Source organism: Ictalurus furcatus, chromosome 23 (assembly GCF_023375685.1).
Source record: "Ictalurus furcatus strain D&B chromosome 23, Billie_1.0, whole genome shotgun sequence".
In the NCBI taxonomy this organism is placed as follows: Eukaryota; Metazoa; Chordata; class Actinopteri; order Siluriformes; family Ictaluridae; genus Ictalurus; species Ictalurus furcatus.
Window position 1 is genome coordinate 16,220,108 of NC_071277.1, and position 18,535 is coordinate 16,238,642.

At 37.8% G+C, this 18,535-nt stretch overlaps 1 protein-coding gene across 1 annotated transcript; it reads left to right on the forward strand.

Annotated features, from left to right (window-relative positions):
- Nucleotides 1-234: 234 nt before the first annotated feature.
- abcb4 (ATP-binding cassette, sub-family B (MDR/TAP), member 4) lies at nt 235-18,481 on the forward strand. Its single transcript, XM_053611309.1, has 28 exons — nt 235-289; nt 539-668; nt 1,712-1,778; nt 2,095-2,266; nt 2,478-2,526; nt 3,070-3,261; nt 3,576-3,747; nt 3,992-4,116; nt 5,375-5,546; nt 5,837-5,950; nt 6,770-6,880; nt 6,997-7,122; nt 7,217-7,420; nt 7,776-7,946; nt 8,377-8,538; nt 8,665-8,835; nt 9,012-9,158; nt 9,280-9,384; nt 10,207-10,284; nt 10,394-10,477; nt 10,963-11,166; nt 11,365-11,465; nt 11,590-11,730; nt 12,835-12,991; nt 13,325-13,522; nt 14,250-14,456; nt 14,745-14,891; nt 16,078-18,481. The coding sequence occupies exons 2-28, from the start codon at nt 607-609 to the stop codon at nt 16,291-16,293; spliced, it is 3,855 nt and encodes a 1,284-aa protein (XP_053467284.1). The 5' UTR covers nt 235-289; nt 539-606; the 3' UTR covers nt 16,294-18,481.
- The last annotated feature ends 54 nt before the right edge of the window (nt 18,482-18,535 follow it).

Consider the following 18,535-nt stretch of genomic DNA (forward strand, 5'->3'; position numbering starts at 1 on the left):
GAACAACCTTGCTGGTTTTTCATATGTTGTATATACACTCACATAAATAATTTTTTATGTTTTTATTTTTGTGTCATTTTTTCTGAAGATGACAATGCAATTAATTTATTAATTTAATGATATATTATATGTATTTACATATTATATAAGAAACCGGCATACGCAACAGTCTCGCGTGTTCAGTTGCAAATGACGTCATCGCCGGTGCAATTAAAATCTCTTGCCCGCACTGTGCGCGCGCCACCACTCCACGCTCACAGACCTGAAGTCAGCGCACGAACTCCGACAAGTAAGATACCGGCTCTATTCAGCAAGCCAAAGACCACATACATATATATATATATATATATATATGTGTGTGTGTGTGTGTGTGTGTGTGTGTGTGTGTGTGTGTGTAAAATTTCGTCGTCGCGTGTACTTTTCGCACTGTTTTGTGTTGCCTTGCTCATGTTGTGTAGACCTTCTGGTACTGATGATGAAACAGTAAAGTTTTTATTATAAAATAAATGATATGAAGGTGTCACTGGTGTCTCCTCAGGAAGTAACAGAGCTCAATTTAACATCATTACTGAACAACAAGCGGCTTCAGACAAACAAACAGACACCATGGGCAAAAAGTACGACCTAAAGACGGAGGAAAGACAAGAAAGTCCAAATGGAGACCTAAGGTACGTTGTTTTGCCACTGATTTGCAAAAAACAACAGAACAGCAGGAGATTGGAGAAAAAAAAAGAGCTGAATGAATTAAAATATATCACATTAAAATTCACATTAATATATCATTTGGAAATATCATTTTCATTGTTTTGCTATGAACATGCTTTTGATCATTTTGTCGTCTTGTGAGAATATTTAACGGTAAACATTTGCACATAACCGTATATTATTAAAGGTGTACTTAAATAAGAACGAGTCCTAGTTCTGTACTAAATTGGCACAAAAACTAAAATGTATCCTAGAGTGCTGTAAACCCATTAATAACTATAGTGTAGTTGAGAAGAAAACTAAATATTGACTTGAAAATGTACTCTAAGCATGGCCTAAGAAGGAACATTATGGAGCAAGACCCCCCCCCCCCCCCCAAGAAACCGGAAAGCGTGAACTCCTCTGTCCTCATTTCCCGTGGCGGAAAACTGTTCCAAAGCCCTGACACTGGAGACTCCTTCCATAAATGTTAAATAAACCTCTCTTTACAGAAATCTGGAGCAAATCAATGATTAGAGTTTTTTTTCTATGTTAAATAACAACAGGATTTATAGGTTTATTAATAGACTTCGAATAAGAAAGATAAGGTATTAGAATGAGTGCATTAATAAAAACCTGTGATAAAACTACTGCCAGTTATAGAAATGTACTCCACACTTCCTGATAAATAAGAATTGGGAATGAATAGAGATGTGCAAAAATGTCACAATACTTGAAGACATTTCTATGATACACAATGTGCAGCGCAGTATGTACTGTAGGTTTGTCAGAAACACAGCAGTGTCAACACAGCATTTAGGAAGAAAAAAAAATGAAAAAGTTAAATGATATTTTAATGTCTACAAATATAAAAGGGAAAAAAATCTGAAAAAATATTAACATTTTGAGAATATTTCAGAAAAGTGTATTGACATAATTTATCACGATATCGACGTCGTATTGTCATATTTCCCAGCCGTAATGGGATTGTTGGAGTATTTGATTGTGATATACATTTGTCTTACAGTGGAGAAAAAAAGGGAAAGAAAGAAAAGAAACCTGCCCCGGAGCCAATGGTGGGAGTGTTTGAAATTGTGAGTGGAAGTCCAAATCTTCTAATATCATATTAATCCTACAATATCATGATCATGGTATTTAATTTACTCACGTGAGATGTGGGAATTTTGTTACTGTTTGCTGAGTGAACTGAATATTGAATATTTCTTCATCAAAACACAGTCTAGAATGGTTTTTATCACATTAAATACTAAGACTTGTCAGTCAATCCAGTCAAGTCGAAGAAGGACTATCAATATTTGAAATAGCTTACAAATTTGCTTATGTAGGTTTTTTTTTTTTTTTGACCAAGTATGTTCTTCAACTTGTAAGCCTGTTTTTGCTGTCCGTCAGTTTCGCTTTGCTGACAGCGTGGACATTCTTCTGATGTTGGTTGGAACCATCATGGCCATAGCCAATGGAGCAGTGCTTCCTGCTATGGTGATTGTATTTGGAGAAATGACAAACAGCTTTGTGGACAACAGTATATTAGAGGGCCTGCATCCAAACTTTACTTTACACCCGAGTGAGTCAATAAACAATTTCTGTATGAGCATTTACTTTGACATATGATTGACTTATCTAGTGTCGCCATCTGAGAATCAATTTAGACACACAAGAGTCTGAGACGGAAAAAAAAAAGATGCAACTCATGACCGATTTTTAAAAAAAACAAACACATTTGTTGATCGACAAGCAATTAACACTTAAACCTGTATCTCAATTTCTGATCCTAGACTTCACCTATCAATTTTCCAATCAAACACTCGGAGAACAGATGACAAGGTAACAGGTTCTTCTTTGTGCATCGTTATATAAGCTGTTTCTGCATTAACGGTTTCTGCAAGAAAAGTTCTTCGTTATACTACTGGCAAAGTTTATGAAATTTACTACTGATTTGAACACAATTATATCTCTGTCACCTCTTTTCAGTCATGTAGTCGGAAATTAACAGCAAACGTATAACTCTTTTCAACCCTCTGGAACTAGCATGTTTCGTTTTTTTTTCCAAACATATTTTTAACTGGATTGTCACTGTTGAGCCAATTAATGCTCAGTGTCATTCCCTGAGTTCACTAGCCAATAAGAGTGCCTCGTACATTTAAAAAAATGTTTATATACAGACAAGTGGATAGCAAGTCAGATCGCAGTTTTTGAGATCCTGAAGCTTTTGGCCAGAAAATTGTACAGTAGGTATCAGACATTATGTGGGGTACGGAAGTAGTATTAAAAAAAAGAAACCAGAGATGGTTTAAATGTCAAGAGGGTTTTCTGACTGTGGTCTTTTATAAACCTGTACTTACTCCCTATCAATGTGCTCCTGCTCAGGCATGCCATTTACTACAGCATCATGGGAGGTATAGTCCTTTTTGCAGCCTACATGCAGGTGGCCTTCTGGACCCTGGCTGCAGGGCGACAAGTGAAGAGGCTCCGAACGATCTTCTTTCACTCCATCCTCAAACAGGACATTGGTTGGTTTGATGTCAACGAGACAGGACAGCTCAATACACGTCTCGCAGAGTAAGACACGGGGTTGCGTACCAGAAAAATTTAAATGATTAAATTTTAGATAATAATAAAAACAATAATACGAACAATTTATTTCCAACACACTGTATTTAAGTATGAGTGAAAAAATGGACTCTTGGATACAACTCAGTTCCTTAGTTAAACAATTCTAAATCAATGCACAGATCTCTAGGATTTTTTTTTTCAAAAGAATTCAAGTGTCTACTTAATTTGGAAAGGGCAAAGCGGATTACCAGGCCAGTTACAATTTTACAAAAACAGATTTGTTTTACAAATATCTTTATTATACTCTGTTCTCTCTTCAGTGACATCTTTAAGATAAATGAAGGCATTGCAGACAAGTTGGGCACATTAATTCAGTCCCTCTCCACCTTTTTAACGGGCTTCATCATTGGCTTTATCAAAGGCTGGAAACTCACCCTGGTCATAATCGCTATAAGCCCCCTGCTAGGTATCTCGGCCGCTGTCATTACCAAGGTGAGAGAATGTAACCAGACACCAGAACAGAGACGAGAAGAGCTGATTCACTGTTGCATTTCTGTGTGTGTATATAAGTATGGGGAGGTGGAGGGCAGGGAGGGAGAACACTTGGAATGTAAACTACAGAGTGGACCTTCATACAGTTTTCGAACAAGCCAAAACATTTCCCAATCAGTTCAGAGCAGCATTTGATCATACACATGGAAAAAGAAGTGTACCGGTTTGCCTGCTTCATTTTTAGGTAATGACCTCGTTCACCTCGAGGGAGCAGACGGCATATGCGAAGGCTGGAGCTGTAGCTGAAGAGGTGCTGTCTGCCATCAGAACTGTCTTTGCCTTTGGAGGACAGAAGAAGGAAATGAAGAGGTGTGTTTGTGTAAAGCCAATATCTGTGAAATGTTAAGACCACTATACAGTGCCCTCCACTAATACTGGCACCCTTGGTAAATATGAGCAAAGAAGGCTATGAAAAAAATTGTCCTTATTGTTTAACCTTATGAATTCATACGGGTGACAATAATTGTTGCACATCTATATTTAACAAGTATATATTTTTTGGATAAACCCTTTTAGAAGATCAAAAGGTTAAACAATGAAGACAATTTTTCCCAGCCTTCTTTGCTCATATTACGTTTACGGCATTTGGCAGACGCCCTCATCCAGAGTGACTTGCGTTTATCTCATTTATACATCTAAGCAGTTGAAGGTTAAGGGCCTTTCCCAAGGGCCCAGCAGTGGCAGCTTGGTAGTGCTGGGGTTTGAACTTGCGACCTTCCGGTCAGTGGAGGGCACTGTAAGTGTGACAGAGACATGCTATATATGTAGATAAAAATTTATGTACATGGCACAAGCACTGTGTAAAGTGTCTATGAACAGTCAGTAAATCATATTTGAACAACAGACAAATGACCTTTAGTACAGTAGAGTGATAAAGTTATTATCTCTTGTAATTGTACATTATCTCTGCTTTGTGTTCTATGTTTGTGACGGCCTGAGAAAACCATTTTCATGGTGAACATAACTCCCTCTCTATATTTATAAACCCTCCACATGGTTTATAGAGAGAGAGTTCGAGAGTTCGAGAGTTCAAAAACCAAACGCTTTCCTGACCTGAAACATGTTTCTGTTTTGCATGTACCTCAACCACAAGTAAAATTTTATCATTTTAAAATCTCACTATGGTACATAGCTACTCAACAATTTGATCCAAGCATGACATTGACCATGTGAGATGTCTAAAACCTTGCTAGTTTAGTCAGACATAAAATTTTACCACTACGTTTATTAAACTGGCTCCTTAAACATTTCCAATGTGATTTAGTTTACTAAAATTCCTACAGTCGAGGTGTCAAAGTATATATTACTGGCAAAGATAGATACAGCCGACATCCTGACATTGCAGCCTACCACACATTTGTGTTTCTTGTGCAAAAAATATCAAATCTTCCCTTTTCAAATACACTGAATGACAGGAAAAGATATTGTTACATATTAACCAACCTTTTCAACAGATGTTGCACACTTTAACAGGTAAGTTGTAAAGATACATGGAAACCACTGTACGTTGCTTGGTGCAACCATCTTTGTGTTCTCAGTTACTTGACCAGCTCTGACTTCTTGATAGGTATCAGAAAAACCTGGAAGATGCCAAGAATGTTGGTATAAAGAAAGCTATTACAGTAAACATCGCTGTGGGTTTCACATACTTCATGATCTATGTGTCCTACGCGCTGTCCTTCTGGTATGGCAGCACGTTGATTTTCGCTGGAGAGTACGATGTAGGAACACTTCTGACAGTGAGTATAAGGTTTAATATATTCAGTCACCTGACTGTTAAATCGATGAATCATAAAGGATAGTCAGTCGCTGTTGATCATTATGACTATTATAATTTTGTTTGTTGTATCAGAAATGAATAGGCCAGTTAAACTGAGCTTTCACTTCAAATTGTGTACAGAACAAGATTGCATAACACGATAAAGATAAAAATGCAACGTTTGTGAAATGAAATATCACTGTACAATCTACTAAATTGTTAACACCTTCATAACCACAGAAAAAGCCACATTTTCTGTTCCCTATTTAGGTTTTTTTTGCTGTCGTAATTGGAGCATTCGGCCTTGGCCAGACCTCTCCTAACATTCAGTCGTTTTCTAGTGCACGAGGGGCTGCTCACAAGGTTTTTAACATCATCGATCATGTGAGTAACAGTTCCTACTGACTTTGTGCTTTCTCACTAAGACATAAGACATTACATAAGTGACAATACCACAGACGCTGAACTAAGTCAGAACTAACGCTTACCCTTAGATATCCTTGTCTTCTTGCATTCCGTTTTTCATATTTCAGCCATAAAGAAATAGTAATCACAAATCCTTAACATCTAGCAAATTCAATCTTTAAGCAAAAGGGAAATCACTACAGCATTTATAATATTGGTCTTTAGTTATAACGCTAGACGTGAAAGATTACACCATATGTAAATCTACAGTAGGACAGAAATGGGAAGTCAAACAGGAAGTTGGAAGACCATTTACTAAGTAAAATATTCCAGCATAGAGAACTGGAGGACATCTTGCCTGGGACTTCTCACTTCCTGTTTCTTGCTTCTTTCCGGTACGGAAAGAAGAGGTCAGGGTGTGGGATTAGTGTACATTCAAATATGCACACTGATATGCGCACGCTCTATTTCATGGCCAATTTTTCAGTTATAATAAACATTCAGGGAGCAAACAGGGGCTTTGAGGAACAAAGAAAAATTCAGAAACGCATCTGAGCCTATCCAAATCAATGAAAACATCACGTTTGAGCTTCCTGCCATTGTTTCAGTGGCAGCAGGAACTCAAGGCCAGAGCTGGTCTCCTACTGAGTTCTGAATAACATTCAGTCCAAACAAGCTTCCATTAGATGTGCTTTTGGTCTGGGGCTAAAAATATGAAATATTTGATTAATTATTTGTCTTGGAGTTTGTTTTTGTTTTTGTATGGGGAAGTCAAGCACTCCTGTATTTTGTCCACAGAAACCCAGCATCAACAGTTTCTCAGATGAAGGTTACAAACCCGATGTGGTCAAAGGAAACATCGAGTTCAAAGACATTCACTTCAGCTACCCCTCGCGGCAGGACGTTAAAGTACATCCAAAATTCTACTTAGCCAAATGTTAACTGTCTCTCATATTGGGCTTAAAGGAAAATGTTCAAGGGAAAAAAAAAATGTTCAGTGCACCCATTTCTTGTTGTGTTTGTAGGTCCTAAATGGCATGAATCTGAAGATCAGCAGTGGACAGACTATTGCTCTCGTAGGTAGCAGCGGTTGTGGTAAAAGTACAACAGTCCAACTGATTCAGCGCTTCTACGACCCCCAAGAAGGATCAGTAAGTGTGGGCGGAGAAAACGAGACAGTGGTGAAAATAAAAGAAGACATACTTTCTCAATCCTTTCTGAACTCGACCCACTTTCTTTCTCTAGGTGAGTATCGATGGCCATGACATTCGCACTCTGCATGTGCGCAGTCTGAGGGAGATGATCGGCGTTGTGAGTCAGGAGCCCGTACTTTTTGCCACCACAATCGCCGAGAACATTCGATACGGCCGTGAGGATGTGACACAGGAGGAGATAGAGCAGGCCACACGGGAGGCCAATGCCTATGATTTCATCATGAAACTTCCTGACGTAAGACCACCTGAGAATATTCACTAGCGAAAAAAGCAGGAGGACATCGTATGAAAAGAGCTGTTATTCAAAAGACTAATTAGTAAAGATAAAAAATAAAATAAAAACGAACGCTCTGGCAATAAGTAAATGTCATTATCACATTAGGGTTCCTCATTAGGGATAAATTCATACGTTTAAAATCTATATCCTGAATCAATATATTTCTGTAAAGCTGCTTCGGGACAGTGTCCATTGTTAAAAGCGCTATACAAATAAAACCGAATGGAATTGAATTGAACTGAATTAGGCATAAATAATCTTTACTAGGCTCCATTCATTTATTATGTGTGCACTAATGAAGCATCCTTTTCAGAAATTTGAGACTCTGGTGGGTGACAGAGGCACTCAAATGAGCGGAGGACAGAAACAGCGAATTGCCATCGCCCGAGCTCTTGTGCGCAATCCCAGGATCCTCCTGCTGGATGAGGCAACATCCGCTCTCGACACAGAAAGCGAGGCAATTGTACAAGCAGCCCTGGATAAGGTAACCACATCAAACAAGACCACGTTATTGAACTGTCGGAGGGGTAGCAGACTGGTTAACAGCAGTATTTTATCCAGAGCTGCTTGTAAGTGAGGTAGAACCCAATCGACAATTGTGGTCCCACTTTTTGTGCAGTCTACAGCAGTTGTTCAGAAGACATCTAGTATATTTTAATTTTAATTTGCTTTCATTTTCCTATGCGTTTGCTGATAAGAACGAGCCGGAAGATAATCTTCCAAGTTGGATCCGTTCGATGTAGCATCTGTTTCTGGTCTGCATTACAATCTTATTATTTACAACGTAGCTAACGTGTGCTGTACAAGCTAGTGAGTAGGAATTGGACAAAAAAAACAAACGAAAATGCATAAAGTTCTCTTCTAATCAAAGAAAGTATACAATATGATCAGTTTTATACATGGATTTGGCGTAGGTGAGACTTGGCAGGACGACCATCATAGTGGCGCACCGTTTGTCCACTATCCGCAATGCTGATGTCATCGCTGGATTCCAGAACGGGAACATCGTAGAGCTCGGCACACACGGCGAACTGTTGCAGAAAAAGGGAGTCTACCACTCACTGGTCACTATGCAGGTGAGCTGATCTCGGACAGTTTAAGAGAGAACGATTATAAGAGCGACTCAGTTCACATATAGTATGTATTGTACGTGTCCAAACATCACGGAAATTAAAAAAAAAAATGTTTGACTCTTCCTTCAGACGTTTAACAGCACAGATGCCACAGAAGAGTTTAAAGCAGAGGAGGTAGGGCTGGATGAGAAGAGCCCCTCTGCCTCCTCTATGACGGAACACACACTCTACAGACAGAAATCCAAGAGTTTCATTGGCTCAGAGAAAGGCCAGGAAAATGCACACAAAGATTCAGTACAGGTAAAACACCCAGCAGTGTACATTTCACAATATACATTTATTCATCCTTTCATTCAGAGGTTGAAAGAGTGACCTAAAAGCAGTCTTTATAGGACGGGAAAATACGGCATTATTAACCTTTGTTTAGATGATACTGATATTGTAAAAGCATTTCACCGTATTTTGTCTCTCTGTAGGAGGAAAAGGTCCCAGAAGTGTCATTCTTCAAAGTACTGAGTCTGAATAAGGCAGAATGGCCCTACATGGTGGTGGGCATCTTCTGTGCGATCATCAATGGAGGCCTGCAGCCGGCTTTTGCTATTATCTTCTCCAAAATTGTTGCTGTAGGACACACACACACACACACACACACACACACACACACAGGCAGATATTAATACCAAATATAATTTAAAAAATAATTAGAGTGCTGATGAATTCCCACTCTTTCCCCCTTTTCCTCAGGTGTTTGCTGAGCCTGATGAGAACGTTCAAAGGGAAAGGGCGAATCTCTTCTCATTGCTGTTTGCTGTCATTGGGGTCGTTTCCTTCATCGCTCTTTTCTTACAGGTGTGGTAGTATAAACCATACTGTATCAATGTTTTTGGCAAAAGTTCAGTTAGAGAGCTTATTGTCTCCAAGTTTATCACTTGATTTCATTCAAACAAGTAACTTTGAGTCATTCATTTACAGACATAGTTGTGTTAGCAAGTCAAGAGAGCATGTGGAATTAAAAGTTGCATCGACCTTCACGCTGTTGATGAGTTATTGATTAACCCAGTATTATTGACCATGACATTTAGCACAGGTGTCAAAAGTGCCAATTATAAAACACTACTATTGTTAGTGGGTAAAGTAAAAAGTGCTGGGTTTAGTCATCTTTAATAATAATGTATAAATTTATGAATGAATAATAATAATATGAATAATAATAATATCTGAATTTCTAAGTAAGGCTAACCTCTGCTCTGCTGGGCCTTCACCACAGATCAGTTAAAACAATACAATTTTAACAACAGATCTGTATGATCTAATATGCATTTGATCATGTTACATGTAGACTATTTTTTTTTTTTTTTTTTTTTTTTTTTGCAGTTCACTTGTACATACCGGTCAAAAGTTTAGACACACTCATTCTTTATTTTTATTTTTATTTTTTCCACATTTTAGAATAATAATAAAGTCAAATAAAATGTTAGTTTTCTAATGAAAGAAATGAATACGTTGGCACGATTATATTTTTGTCTACAACACCGATTTCACACATTTAATCATACACCCACCTTTAGATCAAAAGGTTTTTAAGATCATGAGAAACATTTCAGTCGAGTGTCTCCAAACTTTTGACCAGTAGTGTAAATAAAATGAAAATATTTGAATTCTTTCTCTCAGGGTTTCTGTTTTGGTAAAGCTGGCGAGATTCTGACCATGAAACTGAGGTCCAGAGCCTTTAAATCCATGATGAGACAGGTCAGAGTCAAAAACAATAATGCTTCCAACAATATATCACCTAAACCATGGTCATATACAGAGTAGATGGGAGGATTAACCTCATTTCATGTGTGCATGTGTGCTTTAGGACCTAGGTTGGTATGATAACCCTAAGAATAGTGTGGGAGCACTGACCACCAGACTGGCCACAGACACTGCTCAAGTGCAGGGGGTGAGTTTTTTTTTAAACAAATAAATAAATTTTTATCCCTTCTCTTGAATCCAGTATATCCAGTCTTTGTTTGTGTCTGTTTTGAGTATGTTCGCCATTCATTCTGAGTAATGTATACATATGTAATAATATACTCATGTAATAATGTTACATCCCTACATGCTTACGTATCAGCTAATTCTTCCTTGTAATGCATAAATTAATTAATGAATTTTCCTGCAAGTGCACCCCTTATTCATTAATAAGGGGTGTCCTTATATGGGGGGGGGAGGGGGGGCGTGATATCAGGGTGATAACTCCTAATACTGACTTACTAGCACATTTTCTACAGCTTCATTAACCTGTTGCATTAAAACATGAGCTAAGAACCATTAATACTAAACATTAATACAATTAGAATTGTTTCTATCTCTTTTCTCATTGCTTTAAAGGAAAAGCGGAAACACTGAAATCAGTATTAATATATTGTGAATGTTCTTTGGCAGGCAACGGGGTTGAGACTGGCCACATTGGCTCAGAATGTGGCAAACCTTGGCACTGCAATCATCATTTCGTTTGTGTACGGCTGGCAGCTCACCCTCCTCATCCTCTCCATTGTGCCAGTTATTGCTGTAGCAGGGGCTATCCAGATGAAGTTGTTAGGAGGCCATGCCACAAAGGACAAGAAGGAGTTAGAGCAAGCTGGAAAGGTACTGCATTGTTTATAGTAAACGAAACAAAAGAGACGATTCACATCCTTGCTGTTGAAAGAATCCCACGTTTAGTCATGTCTGCAGTTTTGATATGGCTTTCCACGCAATATCTAGCAATGTTTGTGATAGAGTAAAACCAGTCTTTTAAAAAAACTTTTTTGACCAAAACACATCATCGTTTTCTCTTTTTCTCAGATTGCCACTGAAGCCATAGAAAATATCCGCACAGTCGTATCACTGACCAGAGAGAGGAAGTTTGAGAACCTTTACCAGGAGAACCTGATTTTACCGTACAAGTCAGTTCATCTTTGTATGATTGATCAAAAAGTCTGATAGCTAACTATGTAAAGGAGTGACTAAGCAATTTTGTTGGTTGTATGATTTTATTTATTTATTTATTTATTTATTTATTTATTTTAGGAACGCTCAGAAGAAGGCACATATCTTTGGCTTTACATTCTCTTTCTCCCAAGCCATGATCTACTTTGCCTATGCGGGCTGCTTCAAGTTCGGTGCATGGCTCATTGAGCAGAAAATGATGACATTTGAGGGAGTTTTTCTGTAAGTGATTCAGACAAACTGGGATGATTATACCAGTACAATAATGTCCATTTAACCACATAAGTTTTATCCACTGATACAGTAGCTTGCATAAATATTTACACATCTTGAACTACAAACAACCTGGAACTGTAATGGACTGAACTGGGATTATATATCATAAATCTACATACAATATCCTGTAATATTGACATGGGGGTTAAAAAGTTGTTCAAACTGTTGTTGAACGACTAGAAGTCTCATACATTATATGGCCACAAGTATGGACACCTGATCATCACACCCATATACTGTATGCTTGTTGTCCATGGGCATAAATATGGAGTCCACCCCCCACCCCCCCTTCTTTTTGCTGCTATAATAACCTTAACAAACAGCTTACTATTGTCATCATGAGACATCACATGCAAAAAAAAAAGTAATCAGTACCACATACTTACACACATACCTACATACAGACTGATAATGAACACGCAATAGTTGAGTAAATGGACAGTAGTAGTAAACTGTGATGGGGTCCAAAGTTTGCTGGTTCCCATGGTATCAGTTAATCATTAAAAAGTGAGAAGCATGTCTACTAAGGCAAAAGGCACTATCTGCCATTTATTTGTTTGCTGTTTTTTTCCCTTTTTTTTTCTGGATTGAAAAACAAAGTTATGTAAAAACTATTTGCTTCTTGTTTGGCTAGACATGAAGTACATGCAACAATATTAAGTCATCTTATTATTTGGTTCATTTAAAATTCCATTTTAAACAGATTATGTTGTTCCCTGATTATACAACATTTAAGGCGTGACAGTAGGGGAAAAGCTAATCATATTCTGACATATAAAACACTTCTGAGAGCTTATTAGTAGGCAGTGGTTAAAGCATACAGTTTAGGAACTAGGGATGTGATGGTGAGGAAATTTCCCCACCGGTTAATCGATGTGTGACAGCACCAGTAATTCCGATATTAAATCGCTTATGAATGGCCGTACAGCTGTGCGCATTTGACTTTCGCTTTCCAATTAGTGGCAATTTGGGGGCAGCAATTGCTTGAATGGTGGGTTCATTATTATTCCTAATGATATATATTTTTTTATTTTTGGTGGTTGTTTTTAGTGTAATCTCAGCTATAATATATGGAGCCATGGCAATGGGAGAAGCCAACTCCTTTACTCCAAACTACGCCAAAGCTAAGATGTCAGCCTCGCATATCCTAATGCTAATCGATCGAGTGCCAGATATCGACAACAACTCAGAGGAGGGAGAAAAGCCGGTACAGTATTCTTTCCCTTTGTTTTTTTCTCATTTCTCTTACTCCACATAAAAAGAAACACTTGAAAACAGAATTCATCACGTGCTATTACTCTTTCTTAACAACACTCAAAAGCAATATTAGGCTGATGTTTCTGTATTTGCCATTGTATATAATTGATTGTCTTATGCATTTGTGAACTTCAACCAAAAGGAAGCAAACTGTGGTCCTTTCAGATAATTTTTTTCTTTTTTAGTAACAGTAACACTGAGAATTTGTAGTAATTCAGTGTAATACATTTCAGTGCATGCATGTACACAAAAACAAACCTCGGGAGTAACACTTTGTGTGCAGGATCACTTCGAAGGGAATGTGCGCTTTCAGGATGTGAAATTTAGATACCCGTCGCGGCCAGACGTGCCTGTATTGCAGGGCCTGCGGCTCCGCGTGAAGAAAGGTCAGACCCTCGCTCTGGTGGGTAGCAGTGGCTGTGGCAAGAGCACCACTATTCAGCTGCTAGAGAGATTTTACGATCCAGTACAAGGCACAGTGGTGAGACACGCGCACACACACAGTATCTTTTTAAAAATTTATTTAATTTTTTTTACTGTGCATTTACTTATCCACTATATATACACATATTGGGCATTTAGTCAGGTAAAGCATGAAGGGACACTTTGCAGGTGTACAATTACTGACTCTACCCTGTCTTTTCCTATGCACAGTCCCCTTTGCCCCATCTGTTATTGGAAAAAGGCTACCACAGGACCACCACTTACCAGATACTATTTAAGTGGTGGACCATTTTCAGCAAAGTGTGGAAATTTTTATGGTGCTGGTACAGCAGTGATTTTTGACCGCCAAAAAATAACACATTGTAAAATAATTATTTAGTCATGATTTGAGATTGGTGGTCTTACAAAACATAATGTTATTAATGAATCTAATCGTCAATGAGTCTAACTACATGGATTTCTGACTCTATGGCTCATACGTCCTGATAGCCAAAAGGAACTGTAATCTTTAGCTCATAAAACACCATTCAGTGTCCTCTGTTTATTTAGACAAATTGCACATTAAAGACATATCCAGAATGTGAGCACACAAGGCTGCATTCATACTCTGCCTCCTGCAGGGTAACAGGAGTAGCACAGTAATCATTCCTCACTAAAACATCACAGAACATACAGTATCGTAGTCCTAGCACTGATTCTCATCTGTCTTGTTCCTAATATTTTAATAATGTAGATGATAACATTATCTATGTTTTGATTGGCAGATGCTGGATAATAACGACACCAAACAGCTAAACATCCACTGGCTGCGGTCTCAGATTGGTATTGTATCCCAAGAGCCCGTGCTATTTGACTGCAGCCTGGCCGAGAACATCGCATACGGAGATAACAGCAGGCAGGTCACTCAGGAGGAGATCGAACAAGCTGCCAAGGCTGCCAATATACACTCTTTCATAGAGGGCCTTCCTCAGGTATACATGATGCACATCATTTTTCCTCCAGTCCTAATATTATTAAAACCAGCACTTTAAAATAAATCCACTTCTCAGGTTGCAACTAGAACATTAATCTTACCAGACCAAATCAAATTCAAGCATTTTATATGGACTGCAAACATTTTAGATCCATTAGATGCTATATTAAAACATTAATATGTGCATATGTTCTTTATTCTAAATCAGAATAAATATCTATCTGCATGCTCGTCGATTTTAAGATACCGTTCTTGACCTTGTAATTGAACATTTTTACAAATATAGAAATACCAGACTCAGGCAGGTGATAAAGGCACTCAGCTGTCAGGTGGACAGAAGCAGCGTATCGCCATCGCTAGAGCTATCCTGCGCAACCCCAAGCTGCTGCTCCTGGACGAGGCCACATCGGCGCTTGACACAGAAAGTGAAAAGGTTCTGAGCCATAATGCGAATTTAATTTCTAGATTAACTTATTGGTCTAAATTTTGATTGAACAAATTAGAATGAATTATAACAAATATTACAAAAAAAAAAAATTTGACTTAACTAAAGTTGATGCATTCAATCCAATTTTATTTGTACAGTACTCTTAACAACAGATTGTAGCAAAAAAAAAAAAAAGCTTGTAGATTTAGATCCATAATGAACAAGCCAGAGGTGATTGTGGTGAGGAAAAACACTCTGAGATGACATGAGGACGAAACCATAAGAGGAACCAGACTCAGAATGGAACCATCTGAGTGACACAGGGATAGTGAGATTATAAATCATTACAGTATACAGGTGTAGAAGAGTAAAGCCAAGCAGTACTACAGTAAGTACGTGGAAAGGATGTTCGGTATGAGGATGCTGTGATTAATAGTTCAGGGATGAACACGGGACAGTCTTTAGTCAATTTAAAAAGGGTGATCAGCGTGTGAGTGTATAAATGTCCTGTATGAAAACCAATGCAAAAACTCCCTTAGGAGGAAAGTACCAAACATTTGTAGTGAAATGAATCTTTTATATATATATATATATATATATATATATATATATATATATATATATATATATATATATATATATATATATATATATATATAATATATATCGTTCATCCTTATTAAATCTGTCTTATTAGAAAGACTACCAGGACTAATTTACTCAGACATTGCTATTGCTTGTGTTCCACCAGCTGAGGGCTTGTAATTGCATTGTCTCGGGATATAAATTAAGCCCCATGTGTGGATTTAGCTTTAATATTAATAAAAAGACTTCATATAAAAACCAAAATGAACTTTCTTTTACTTTTACACTATCCGTTGTCACCCAGATGAGTATGGGTTCCCTTCAGAGTCTTTTTCCTCTCAAGGTTTCTTCCTCTTAACATCTTAGGGAGTTTTTCCTCACCACCGTCGCCACCGGCTCGCTCAACTGGGATTAATCCACACGCTTAAAATCTGTATCCTGTGTTTATGTATTTCTGTAAAGCTGCTTTGAGACAATGACCGTTGTAAAAAGCGCTATACAAATACAAATTGAATTGAATTGAAAATATAAACAGCATGGTGCTTGAGGATTGAAAGAGTGAAAACTCAAACAGCATGAGAATGACTGATTTTCTGTGTCGGCGCAGATCGTACAGGAGGCCTTGGATAAGGCTCGCGAGGGTCGTACCTGCATCATAGTGGCTCACCGGCTGTCCACCATCCAGAACGCTGATGTCATCGCCGTGTTTCAGAACGGTGTGGTGGTGGAGGAGGGCACGCACAAACAGCTCCTCAACCAGCAGGGGGTTTACTACACCCTCATCAATTCCCAAATGGGTTACAGCAAACAGGCAACAACTTGAGAAGAATGACAGGGAATCAGGATGTTTAACTTTTCTACTGTAAAGAGGAATGGTGCTGATTATACCATTTTGGATAATCTGTTATGTAAAACAGGTGTAAACAGAATATACAGTGCCTTCCACTAATATTGGCACCCTTGGTAAATATGAGCAAAGAAGGCTTTGAAAAATTGTCTTTATTGTTTAAATTTTGATCAGAAAATTAACAAAAATACTCTGCTCTCATGGACATCAAACAATTGCAAACAAAACACAAGTTTATAAAACCCAACTGTGTTAAATATGTGTGTGCAACAATTATTGGCACCCTTTTAGTCAATACTTTATGCTACCTCCCTTTGCCAAGATAACAGCTCTGAGTCTTCTCCTATAATGCCTGATGAGGTTGGAGAATACATGGCAAGGGATCTGAGACCATTCCTCCATACAGAATCTCTCCAGATCCTTCAAATTTCGAGGTCCACGCTGTTGAACTCTCCTCTTCAGTTCACCACACAGATCCAACCACAGCCCATTTTAAGCTTTCTGGCAGAGGCAGTCAAGTTTTCATTTAGTATCTGTTAATATTTAATAGTCCATGATGCCATGTATCCTAACAAAATGTCCAGGTCCTCTGGCAAAAAAACAGCCCCAAAACATTAAAGAGCCACCACCATATTTAACCGTGGGCATGAGGTACTTTTCCATATGGCTACCTCTCTGTGTGCACCAAAACCACCTCTGGTGTTTATTGCTAAAAAGCTCCATTTTGGTTTCATCTGACCATAGAACCCGATCCCATTTGAAGTTCCAGTAGTGTCTGGCAAACTGAAAACGCTTGAGTTTGTTTTTGGATGAGAGTAGAGGCTTTTTTCTTGAAATCCTTCCAAACAGATTGTGGTGATGTAGGTGACTTCAGATTGTAGTTTTGGAGACTTTCTGACCCCAAGACGCAACTAACTGCTGCAATTCTCCAGCTCTGATCCCTGGAGATTTTTTGGCCAATCGAACCATCCTCTTCACAGTGCGTTGAGAAAATATTGACACATGTCCTCTCCCAGGTTGATTCATAACATTTCCAGTTGTCTGGAACGTCATAATTATTGTCCTGATGGTGGAAATTGACATTTTCAATGCTTCTGCTGTTTTCTTATAGGCACTTCCAATTTTGTAAAATTCAACAACCTTTTGCCACACATCACAGCTATATTCCTTGGTCTAACCCTTTGTTATGAATGACTAAGGGAATTCAGCCTACGTCTTACCCCATATTTATACCCCTGTAAAACAGGAAGTCATGGTTGAACAATTTCCTGTTCCTAGTCACCCAGGTGTACTAAAAAATTTTTAAATATCAATGGGAATATACTTCAAATATATTTTACTCATATGAATTCATAGGTGTGCAAATAATTGTTGCACACACATATTTAACAAAGATTTTTTTTTTTTGAAAAACCTGTGTTGTGTGTGCAAGTATTTGATATCCATGAGAGCAGAGTATTTTTGTGAATTGTATGAACAAAAGCTCAAAAGTTTAAACAATTGACAATTTTCCCCCAGCCTTGGTGCAACCAAGGGTGCCAATATTAGTGGAGGGCACTGTAGATGAGATTGTAAGTTGCAGATGTTATTCTTCCTTCCATGTGACAGTTGTTTTAAGATTTAAAAGCTATAATAGATGTGGTAGAGGTAAAAACATGGTTGCAAGTAAAAAAAAAAAAAAATGACAGGGACAGTAGATGCACTACTGAAAATGTTAAAATACTTTAAAAAATAACTTCTGTTCACTGGACATAAACTTACAGGTTAGACCTGAGTATATTTAACTATTTCACTCACTTGGTTCAGATTCATAATCAGTTACAAATCCATAATACACTAACAGCATTTATTAAAATAACAATTTCACCATACACTCCAATCATAATGACTGGGACATATATGGAGTCTGATTTTCAGCAAGCCAAAACGTGCCACAGAAGTAATAAGAATCATTGGCTACTTTGGCACGATTGAATAGATGTAATTATAACTAATATATATTTATTCAATTAATGGAGCTTTACAAAGAAAACTGGCACTTAAGTAGTTAAAGTGCTGAATTTTTTATAAGTTCTGTGATGGAACTGTACTGTGTTCTAATAGCGCACAAACATTTTTATACTGGCTCTCTACTGGTTTTGGAATAAAGTTTCTCACATTTACATTTGCTAACTTTTTTATTATTATTATACTTTTTTTTTTTTTTTTTTTTAGAAAT

What these genes read in the sequence shown, in the direction of transcription:
- abcb4 (XM_053611309.1), top strand. Translation starts at nt 607, where the DNA reads ATGGGCAAAAAGTACGACCTAAAGACGGAGGAAAGACAAGAAAGTCCA. An exon ending in AGTCCAAATGGAGACCTAAG is followed by an intron (nt 669 to 1,711) that starts GTACGTTGTTTT and finishes TTTGTCTTACAG; the next exon opens with TGGAGAAAAAAAGGGAAAGA. An exon ending in CTCGGAGAACAGATGACAAG is followed by an intron (nt 2,527 to 3,069) that starts GTAACAGGTTCT and finishes GCTCCTGCTCAG; the next exon opens with GCATGCCATTTACTACAGCA.